Source organism: Acanthisitta chloris, unplaced genomic scaffold (genome assembly GCF_000695815.1).
Source record: "Acanthisitta chloris isolate BGI_N310 unplaced genomic scaffold, ASM69581v1 scaffold15683, whole genome shotgun sequence".
Lineage (NCBI taxonomy): Eukaryota > Metazoa > Chordata > Aves > Passeriformes > Acanthisittidae > Acanthisitta > Acanthisitta chloris.
In genome coordinates this window covers 110349-122465 of record NW_008664467.1, presented here as the reverse complement: position 1 = coordinate 122465, position 12117 = coordinate 110349, and the positions used below count along the sequence as shown (strand labels likewise).

At 37.7% G+C, this 12117-nt stretch overlaps 1 protein-coding gene across 1 annotated transcript in view; it reads left to right on the top strand.

Annotated features, from left to right (window-relative positions):
- Positions 1-10163: 10163 nt before the first annotated feature.
- Positions 10164-12117, top strand: part of KITLG (KIT ligand) — a gene marked incomplete at its 5' end in the record, with an annotated part of 25854 nt that continues 23900 nt past the window's right edge. The window contains one exon of the mRNA XM_009071368.1: positions 10164-10277. Coding sequence (XP_009069616.1) covers positions 10164-10277 — 114 coding nt within the window. The remainder of the gene's footprint in view (positions 10278-12117) is intronic.

Here is a 12117-nt window from a genome sequence, read left to right as displayed (position 1 = left end):
CATCTGGGGTTAAACCATGACACTCTTCAAAGTACAAAATCGCTTTCCTCACCAACATTTTCCAAGAGAAAAATACATATTGCATCATAATTTGAAAAGTTATCAGATGAGGTTTTGTAGGATCAAAGTGAAAACTTATCATTTCCGGTTTCAAACCTTTATAAGTTGATTCAGGTGCCACTGTCTGGAATATATTCAAAGAAGTCAGCTTTTGTGTAAGTAAATTTGGAATGCCTTTTGTGTCAGCTGTTTACTTATCAATGGGAGAAACTGTTCTGACTAATGAGGAGGGATCACATTTAAAGGTTGCATGACTTAGCATTGATTTGCTAATCTTCACTTCAGAAGCAACCACCTGGCTGGATACTGCATCCATTGTGATAATTGCAACAATATTCTGTAATAGGTAGGGTAATCCTCTTGTTACATGTGCTGGGGAGGAGAGAAGAGAGCCTGTGAAACTAAGGTACTATAGAGAGTAAGTAAATACAATTTGTAATTTCAGAAGAGGCAAGAGAGAGCGAATGTTTGTTTATTTTCCATGAGTTTTGAAAGGGGTTTATGTTGCTTTTGTGTCATGAAGCAATGAAAGTCCAATGGACTTTTTAATTACACATGACAAAAACTCAGACAGAAGGGCTGATCTCCATAAGTACAAGCAGAGAACAAACCAGAAGGATGAGAGTAAGACAGAAGCAAAGGAGCAGCATTGTCACAGGAACGCTTTGATACAAACCACTGTCAATGCACTTACACTGGACAGTGCAAGACTTTTAACCATCAGAATAGTGAAGAGCTGGGATAGTTTTCCAAGATTCACCTCAAATCCTGCATTCAGTTCCTGGCCTCTCACTACAAGAAAGGCACTAAGGTGCTGGAGTGTGTCCAGAGAAGGGCAATGGAGCTGGTGAAGGGTCCAGAGCACAAGACTTCTGAGGAGCAGCTGAGGGATCTGGGGTTGCTTAGCCTGGAGAAAAGGAGGTTTAGAGGAAGTCTTATCACTCTACAACTTCCTGAAAGGAGGTTGTAGCCAGGTGGGAGTTGATCTCTTCTCCCAAGTAACAAGAGAAAGGACAAGAGGAAATGGCCTTATGTTGTGCCATGGGAGGTTTAGATTGGATATGTGAAAAATTTCCTCACCAAAAGGGTTGCCAAGCACTGGAGAAAGCTGTCCAGGGAAGTAGTGGAGTCATCAACCCTGTAGGTATTTGAAAGAGGTGTAGATGTAGTGCTGAGAGACATGGATTAGTAGTGGACTTGGCAGTGCTGGATTAACAGTTGGACTCAATGATCTTAGAGGTCTTTTCCAACTGAAATGATTCTGACTTTAGTCCTCCACTCTTTCTGTTTGGTTTTATCCAGTCCTATTAAAAATGTAAACTGTGTCATCAAAGGAGTGGGATATAACTGTTATCCGGAGCCTACTATCCCAGGAGTTACTTGAAGCCCACAGTGACTTTGAAAACTGATGCCTGGTGTGTAGCAGGGTAGATAAGGTCAGTGAAGAAATTTATGCTTCAAGAATACCAGTCTTTTGAATGCCTGTCAAGGACGACTGCCTAGACCTATCCCTGTATGTTGGAATTGAACTTACTAATATAATTTGTCTTAGTAGCAAATGATTCCAGAGCTTTTCTGGATGGTCTGTGGAGTATCACATTTGCCTGATGTTGGTCATGAGATCTTCACAATGACAGAGGGATGGAAGAAAGAAAGCTGCTGGTGCTGAATCCCATGATCTTTATCATGATGCAAACCATATCATTAATGCAACCTGTGTTTCTCACCTTATCCTGAGTGCTCTTGCAGACCACCAATGTAGACAGCAGCTGTAAAAAGTCAGGAAATGAATAGTCTCACAATATATAGTACAATACTGATGTGAAAAATTACCATCTGTCAGCACTGTTAAAGCTTATACTGGTGTTGGCATATCCAAGAGATTCAGTGTTCTTTAATCACATCTAAGCTTATAATTGTAAAGACATAGTACTATTAAGGTAGGTGGATGAAACACAGTCTCAACTATACTGGCATCTAGCTTCAGTCTGCATTCAGCAGTTATCCTTATGTAATGAGGTCTCATATCAAGCAGGTCTGAGAAATTAGTTCTGCGTTTATATCCACTATAGAGATACAGCACCTATCAGAGATGTTATCAAAGAAATTCAGAGTTCAGAAGTAGAACAGAGTCTTTCTGAGAACGTCTTTGGTTAAAACCAAGTTGACTATTCTGTGATTTATATTTCAAGAAGCATGCCCTGCTTATATGAGAAAGTATAAAACGATTGCAGAGAAAATAAAAGAACAGCCTAAAAACTTTTTCAGTTTGTGGAAGAGTATTTTTTTCCTGATGTTCATTTTACACAGGCTCAAGCATGAACTGAAAACCCTTCAGATTTATAATACAGTTTATTTTCTAGCAAAGTTTCTGTGTGTGAAGGAGTAAGAATACACTTAATCTGTTTTGCTTCATACTAAGAATGAAATACTAGGGAGAGAATTTTCATCATGTACGTGACTTTTAGAATATGCCAAGTATCAAAATAGCTGTTGTTTTCACTCTTCTTGATGATTTGGTTTTATTTTATAAAATTTATTTTATCAGTGCAATAGTTCTCCTAACCCAAATTCTATGTAATTTGTAGCAGATGGTAAGAATTAAATATCCAGTGCAGAACTTCTGTAACAAGTCTTATTCCATTTCTTTTAATGGTGCTTGAAGGTTTAAGATTAAAAAAGGTTGCTCTGTATATATTTTCATTATAATTCAAAAGAATATTCAACACAGTGGACCTTTTTTGCATGAACTTGGCAAACAAGCAAGACCTCTGAAATAGATCTTTAGAAACAATCTTTAATTAAGTATTTTATTTAAGAGAATGTCTTCATTCCCTGAGGAAGTCAGATCATCCACCTTCATGCAGTGGGAGAAGCTTGTCCTCCCTGCCAAGATAATCTTGTACCTTGCACTGCCTTCCGCTTTCAATTACTTTAAAATGACTTTTTGTGCTGGAAAACTTTCGTAAGTTCCCAGGATGGGAAAAAAAAAGAAGCTTTCTCTTTGAAGTTTGTGGAAAGCTTTTTGAGTCAACTAAAGTCTGGTCTTCTGCTTATATCTATTTTCATTGTGCAGGTGTTTTGGATCTCACTGTCTTTTTTTAACAGAACAAGTAAGTATTGGCCTTTATCACTCTAAAACTGGATAGAAAAATGAAATATTTCAGTGCTAATCCTGGATGATTGTTATTGAATTTCATGAGGAGGGGGGAAAAAATATCTTTTGCAAGTACATGTGTCCTAAAAAGACCAAGTCCAGGACCTCTGAAGATCCTCATAATCTCTGATTGTGATTTAACAGGAAAATTTCTTTCAAAATATATATTTGTAAAAAATTTTATCCTATCTTCCAACCGAAATTCTTTTGTCCTTAAAACACCTAGTTCTTTTACAGAACTAGAATGCCACCTGATGGATTATTATCAGTATTTATTTGGACATCATTAACACAAGTTCCAGAGGCAACATTTGTGTATAATTACCTGTCTCTTGGTAACTTCATTTCCCAGTATTTGGGAACTAAACAAACTGGCTGTCATCTGGGACAGATTTAGGGTGCATGGAAACTGCCTGAATCCCTGATTGTCAAGTGAGATTAAAGAGTGGACAGAATTTATTATGGATCACATAACATTTTTAAAGGGCCAAAGCCCATATTTTTAGAACAGCAAAATATTTTGCAATGATGTTCTTACAGGGATTGAAAATAAATACATTAATTTACACATTAAAAAGACTGTTTTGTAGTTTAGTGAATGCAGTTACAAAATACCTGAATTGCATTGATTTGCAAGGCAAATTCTATATCAATTTACACTTCTTGCTTATCATGTTCATCTTGGTTTCAGCCAACGCATACAAACCAAACTCAGCAGGAGTTTAGGTGCACCTTACCAAGTACAACAGTAGCACATTGGCTGGAGCAGACAGCTGCTGCTGTGTCTGTCGAGAAGAGCTGCAAGGGGTAAAGGATTATAGCAATTGGCCTGAGGTTGTAGGAAATGAAGTTGGCATATAGTCTAAGCAGCTTCCTAGTTTTCCCAAGATCTGGATGGTGGGAAAGAATAGTGATTCATCATTTTCTCAGCACAGTAAGACTATATATCTTAAGTTTGTCTGTCTCAGGAAATAAATGTGCATAACTTGGCAGATCTAGAGAATGGTTTCTTCTTCCAGCTGAAGAAAAATTAGTGAAGAAAAAGTAGTTCTGCATTAGCATTTAACAGGTTTGGGACTATTTGTATCTATTGACCTGAATAGAATTATTTCTGATTTACTAATAGTATACCTTAGAAGGGAAGCATCTGGATACCAAAATTGGCTTTACTTTTACACATGGGGCTGGTGGAGTCTGGTGGAGTTTAGCAAGTGCCACTTTGGCATTCTGCCACCAAATGGACAATTAGATGAGAACTCTTCTTCTCAGTTATCATTAGGCATTCCAGGAGTTGCCTATGGGGAAGCAACTGAGTGCAAAGGTGTTGGGAAAGAGGCTTTATGCGTGGGAAAATCATGGAAAGGCAAATACAGAATTGTCACAAAAAGATCAAACAGCTATGAAAGCAGGTTACCTGTTGAACTCATTTGAATGTAGGGAGCAATGGCACCTTTCTCTGTTTATGTTTGTAACAAGAACTCATTAATTTCCTTCCCCTTTGCTCCTTGAAGTACCTTCCTATTATGTATTTTAGGTACTATATGCAGAACTGGATAGAAAAATATTCTGCATTTTGTAAACAACTGAATATGTGTTCAAATATTTCCTGTCTATAGCACTCCAAAACTTACTCTGAAAAACAGTGACCAGCATTTCTGTAGTCTGTGTTTAAATCAGAGTACAAATAAATCCCTTTGATAATCCCTGTTGCTTGCTTTTAACATCATACTCTACTACATATCATTGTTCTAAAAAATGAAGGCTGATATCAGTCACTAGAAAAGCATGCATCTGTTTTTTGTAATCATAGCAAAGCATGTAGGGTGTGATCCAGAGATTTTTAGGTGTCTCACCCCAGCAGAGTGACTCACTGAGCTGGAGTTAGCCGCCGTTTTGTTCAATGGACTGCCAAAAGGTTGTTCAAGAAAACTCACATGTTGACTGGGGAACTTCCCAGAAATTAGGGTGCCCAGATGGACGAGCATGTGTGAGACAAGGATACACATAAACTTTCTGATGCCTGCTCAGCGAACATGTCTTTTTCTCTATGCAATGGCTTGACAGTGTAAACTGCCTAACTGTTTTGAAAAATGAGGAAAACCAGTGCACCTCTAGTTTGCCCATTCTAGTCAGAAAGCTATCATAGGTGGGAAAGCACCTCCATTGGTAGATGTGTAGATGTAGAACATGATTTAGTGGTGAAGTTGGCAGTGCTGGGTTTACAGTTGGACTTGATGAGTTTAGAGGTCTTTTGCAACTTAAATGATTTGATGATCGTATGGTAATTGCGAGGTAGATAGCAGAAGAACATATCCCAACTCCTGTGAGTTGAAATTACCTTGGTGACAGGAAATTTAACCCAGGTCTGTCACTTGTTAGTAAGCAGCCTTGTTGACAGGCTATTGTATCTGGTGAGATTAGCTCCAGTCTTTTGATGGACAGTGGGTATATGCTAGACTTCATGTTTCAGCTATGCCTTATTCAGAGTCCACACAGTGGTTCCTTCAACTACTCTGAAGTAGTCTTCTGGATACTCGAGAGTGTATAGGGACATTGCCAGTTGCAAGTGTGCTTGCCAGAATTCTTCACTGTTTCCAGAACTAGGTGGTGGTGTTGTGGGTGACTTGTTTTTCCACACTTAACTCACTTGTTTAGGACTTCAGCATAGGCAAAGCCGTTTGGGGAATACTAAAGTTAGCACTGTCATTTGCAGGTGTGAAAGCATGAAAATGAGAATTGCATTGTATTCTGTATAAATGCTCTTCCTTCATTTTAAGATTATTGCATGCTGACAGTTCATTTCTTAATTGATTAAAGGCAGTTCTTCCATGACATTAATTATCTCTACCACAGCAAAATAACTGAATAGATCTGTAGACATAGGGAAGAATTACTGTGCTTTTAAGCATCTGCATGCTTTGTGCTTTAAAAAAAAAAAAAAAAAAAGGATGAGAAGTATTTTTATTTGATATTTTCATTTTCTCTGACTCTTCTTACAAAAGGATTATCAAGGTATAAGTATGAATATTAAGTTAGCGAACCATGACTGACCAACCAATTTTGTCTGTGGCACGAGCTGTGCCTCAGCAAAGCAGCATGTGAACACTGCCTGAGAAGCTGATACTGATAGATATTCCTACCCCAGCATTAACAGAAGTGAAAAATAAACTTGGGAAGCCTGGCCCAGGGTGAATATTGGTCCACATTGTCAGCTAGCCCTACTGCAGCTGTGGGTTGCTTGTGGCTAATTGGATGATTTGCTCAGGAAACTGTGCTGAAAACTTCTGTGGCTAATATGATTTGAATGCAAGACATTTTATAGTGGAGAACCCATTAATCCGTGCAGTTAATACTTCTCCTAGAGCTTAATGGAGTTTTTTTGCTGTTTGTTATTTTTTGTTTGTTGGGGACTTTTTAAATGATTTGTCCCTATCTGTGATTAGAATTATTATCAGGACAAACTAGATATTGGGAAATGTCCAGACTTTCCAATGTTTGGCTTATTTAGCAATGTGGTATTCCCCTTGCTGCTTTCCACTGAATTAGCTGAACATTAACCAACATGATAGCATACTGTGAAAGAGCTGCTATGCCACTCAATCAACAGCCTTTGCCAACACTTCAGATCATACATGAAGAACATAAATGGAAATGTTGTTGATTTACAGCTGAAGGGGTGGCCTTCAACACATTGGATCACTAGCTGAGCCTCTAAAGAGCTGTTAACTAAAATTCTAGATTGTGGCTTACAAGTAATAGTGCAAATCATTTGCAGAATAATCAAATGTATACTTGAAATCTTTAATTTTACTTATCCTTTTCGGTCTAATCATGATTTTTTCACTTTCAACAACTTAAATATTCAGTATTTAAGAGATTTCAGAATTTAAAAACAACTGAATAATTTTTGAGCCAGAAATTGGAAGGGGCCCTTTGGTATACAGGTCTGCCTCCTGTCTGCTATATGTCTTCAGTTTAATGCTAGTAAATGATGTGTGATTAAATCCTGAGGCCAGCTTTGAAAAATTCCATGTTAACTCAGAAGTAATTATATATGGAAATCTGTTATGAGTGCTGTGTGGGTAAGTTTTATTTATGCTTAGTAAAGTATAAAACTGGAATCTCTATTTATGAAACTATTGTTTAAGGTTCCCTTTTGTTCTGTCCTTGATTTAATTCAGTCTATTCAAGTTTTGCTCAAACAGCAGGTTTGGTCATTAGTAAATAACACAAAAACAGCTTAGCTCTTTGATCTGTACAGTCCTTACATACAATGTGCCTGAAGGCATGTGTAATATAAATATTTTGTAAGTGCAAATAATTAAAAGATTTTGGATGATAGACTTGTTGAAACTAGCAGTATTTTGAAGATTTTCAGTTCCTGTTGGATGACCCAGGGAGCAAATAAGCAAGAAAAACCTCAAATAATCTCAAAATTTACAAATCATTTGGTTTAATAGCAGTTATAAAAATTACTATGCTTCTAAATCCCATTATTTACATAAGGGGGGGAAAAGTGTATTCTTACTGTTTTGTGTAATTATAAAATGTGTAGTTATTTTAAGCTTTATGTATGGGTTGTCTTTAGATTCAGAAGTATGAAAATTGACAAGTTGCATCAAAGTTCTGGTTTTATTTGGAGTATGCTACTGCTTTTATTAATATTACTCAGTTGATCTGGTGAAAAAGTATTTTTAGTTTAAAAGTTTTGTTACATTTTTGTTTATTAGACTCCCAGGTTAAACATCATCCTATGACTATGATACAAGTCAGTGAACAAATCCTATCTTTACGTACTAGTCAATACTGAGGAACCCAATAAAGAAATTGTTGATTTCTAGTGTGGACTCCATTTCCAACAAACATGTCAAGGAAAATCCCTGAACCTCCGTCAAGTGTAACTGCTAGTGTAATGTTTAAGTCTGAAGGCAGAACCAGCTTTTAACTACTTTTTTTAAACAGTATAGTTAATTAATTTTGGAGCTAGTTGTCTTAACTTCTTGCCTTTTTTATAATTTAGTTTCAAAAATTGTGATGGGGAGAGGTAGTCTGTTAACTTGAGGTCCCCCTTTGCTTTCCTCTGTACTTCTGGAGCTTATGTGAGGAACGGGAGATGTTTCTCTGACCACTTCATGCTAGTTATTAAACAGCTTTGAGCTCTTACACACTGCAAGGAGCTCTTAAAAGTCCTTCCAGAGACTAGCAACATTTTCATTGCATCTCCCCAGAACTTGAATTGTTCATATGTGCTTAACTGCAAAGCTTTGTATAGCATAAGATACAGAGGTTTTATTAGAAGGACTATTAATTATTCTCAGTTCTTCACATAGGTTATTATGTTCAGTAATTATTTGTACAAATATTAAAATAAAAGTATTTCTAAATGCTGGTTTTGTTGAAGCAAGAGGCATTCTCAAAAAGCAAGTTGCATACTGAATGTGCACTTTGCTTAGACTATTTCCAGTTTCTTTCTGTGTATATCCTGTGGTGTCTGAGGGTAGTTTAGGGAAAGCTGAGTGGAGGCTCCACTGAAATGGGCAGTCTTAGCTTGTCCCATCTGTAACAGAGCATTTTGGCTGTATCATAAGCAGTTTTACTTGTAGGATTGATAAAATATTTAAGAGATACAAGATGCAGAAGGGAGATTACTCTTGTCATTTAAGAGCTCCAGATAAAGTGTGTGGCACTCTTCTGTCAAGATTATGCAGCGGCTGAGTGATAATTATTACCATGCTCTCTTAGCCCCTCTAGGTTACTATAATGATACTTAATCTTCTTAGTCCGTGATTTTTCTCTCATTTTCCTGGAGAGTTTCATCCATGTTGTTGTATGAAATTGAAAGGTTGAGTAACGTTTGAAAGCAAGGCAAGAGTTCTCTTCCGGCCACAGGGAATAGATGAGGCTGAGATGTATCTTGGTTTGTGCAAAAGCAAATTCTGGTCTCAGTCCTGCTCTCATGGAGGCTGAGGAGCCTGCACAGGCAAATTCCATACTTGCTGTAAATGTACACCATCATCGGCTTTTGCTGACAACTTCAGTCAGCTGTCACAAGAAGCTTCACAACCCGAGGCAACTTTTGATTATCCATAGCTTAAATCTTTAACGTTCTGGAAATAAAGATCTGCAGCTTAAACTTGGCACAGGGCTCTGTGGGAAACCAGCAAAGCACAAGGAACAACAGAAGGCGAGGAAGTTCAGGCAGTGTAGCCAAGGAGACACCCAGGTGCATCACAGCTAGTTATCTGGTGCTTTTCTGGCTGAGTCTCACAAGCCTGTGTGAGTACATTGCATTGCTGTTTCTAATAGGATTTGGGAGGGGAATGTAGTGCCAAAGCCAAGCTGGCACTTCTAAGCAGCCAGGGCACACCACATAGAGAAAATGTACTGTATTGCTGCTTGAGATCTCAGTATTTGGGCAGAGTCCAGTTGTGGGTTTGCTTGCAGTTTGAGTACTCAAATGTAATGTCTGTGATTGTGAACTTTCTCTTTTTATCTTGCTGTGATCTGGTATAATTTTGTTCCTTATCAACCATTATTGCATTAGAGACACAGATTTATGAAATACATTATTAGGTGAATGGCAAGTATTTAATCAACTTTATTTTGATGATAAAGAATATTGCAAAGTTTGTATCTTTCTCTTCTTGGTATCTGTTAACTTTTCAGAAACTCAGGTAAGCAGGATCCCACACAAGTAATCTGATGGCTCACTACCAGGTTTTCCATTAATACTCTAAAGATACTTACTCCCAGAAAAGATCAATTAAGTCCATTTCTGTGGATTCCTGCCATGAAGATTGTACTATAGTGGTATGAGTACATCCTCATGAAAGATCAAGAGTATTGTTGCATCTAGACTTCATATTTGGAAAAAAATTACTACAGTCTCATTGTTTTACATTTGCTTACTTGGGGTTTCTTGTTTCTTTTTTTTTTAACTAAACAGACTTGGATTATCACTTGCTTTTGTCTTCAACTACTCCTACTTAATCCTCTTGTCAAAGCCCAGAGTTCCTGCGGGAATCCAGTTACAGATGATGTGAATGACATTGCAAAATTGGTAAGTAGCTTTTATTTTAAATTATTCTTTATGTTAGAACCAGGGGAATGTTAGAAGAAAAAAATAATCCATCAACATCTGTCACTTGAACAAAACCTTATATGTAGAGGCAGGAGAGTAGTTTCAGTGGACATTGAAGAGATGACCTTCTTGACCAGGATGCACTGTATGTAGATATGTGATTTTTCACTCCAAGCGTTAATAAAAATTCTCAAAAGTCTTTATTTCCTCAAACATTTTCTCAGATCAGATTGTTTCCCATGCAGATGAAAGATTATTGTCTTTGTGTTACTGACTTGCATGGGTCAGACTGGTGGCAAACATAGCTGAATTGAAACAGAAGTCTTTAACTCAGCTATATGGGAGACTAATGCCATATATAAAAATAGTATGATATTAAACATCATTGTAGCAATCGAGGCAATAATGATTGAACAACTCTTGCATTCTTGAGGTGTGAATGAGTTACTCTCATTGCGTGTTTCTCTACTTGCTGTACCCAGAAGTATAAATCTGAAGGACTCACAATATAAGAGCTGAATTCATTTAAGTAGATTTTAACTGTTAATTAATTGAACACTGCAATAGCTTGAAAAACTCTATGTCCTTGTGAAGTCAGTTGGTCTTTAAATACATTGAAGTGAGCAATTACGTTGTTACAGTAGTGCAAGATATAACACCAAAGTTTTAAAGAAATAATGGAAACTGAACACTTATCAAGCATATCTTCGTCTACGTATTGAATCTAGCTGAAAATGATGGCTTCAGTATGGAAAAACAGTTACAACATCAGTGTTAATATTATCAAACACTTAAATTGGAGTCTCTAGCATTTGCTGCCAGTGTAGTGTTATTAACTTGTTTTCTTTTGACATTTTCATATACATAGTGTAAATCTCTAGGGGTACTCTATAGTCCTACTCAAATGCTTCATGCTTCAAATTAGCCCCTTTAGGCAGAATTTTGAAGTATTGGCATATTTATTCCAGATAATATTTCCTGTCATGGAAGGCTATTAAGCTTTGATATAAACCTGTTGAAAGCATGAAAGAGCAACAGAACTTATGAGGGCTGGTGAAATTGTGTAATGCAGGGTTAGCAACAACTTTTTGTCCATTGTGTGTCCTTAGAAGAACAAATGCTTTAACTTTCCCTTTAGTACAAGGTAAAATTCGTGAACCTATAAATGCAGGTTACAAAAATTTGCATGCATCTTGGGCAAGCACACTTCGCTTTTGAAATAAATTTTGAAAGAAACCTAATATCATAAAGTTAGGTTAGTCTTTAATTTGACTGTGGCTTTTCATATCATCAACCTATATCATCTTCAGAGCAGTCCAGCAACTGCAGCTCTTGCACATATCCCTACAGGATTATTTTTCCATGTCAGCACTCTCCACATCCCCTCTCAGTTCTCCACATGCGGCATGGTGCCTAGTTCCCTCCCATGTTCAGTAGACATGATACCTACCAGCACTTGCTGGATTTATAGCCCCTTTTGCTTGGGCTACTGGCTTGGCAGAAAGGACTTTGTGTGGTGACTGTCCTGATGTATGTGGTGCTTGTCCTGGAAGAAAACCCCTGCCAACTGCCCAGGTTGCACTGTGCTTCTACTGCTGCCAAGGCTGAGCAGAGTAGTTCCCTCCCATGTTCAGTAGACATGATACCTACCAGCACTTGCTGGATTTATAGCCCCTTTTGCTTGGGCTACTGGCTTGGCAGAAAGGACTTTGTGTGGTGACTGTCCTGATGTATGTGGTGCTTGTCCTGGAAGAAAACCCCTGCCAACTGCCCAGGTTGCACTGTGCTTCTACTGCTGCCAAGGCTGAGCAGAGTAGAG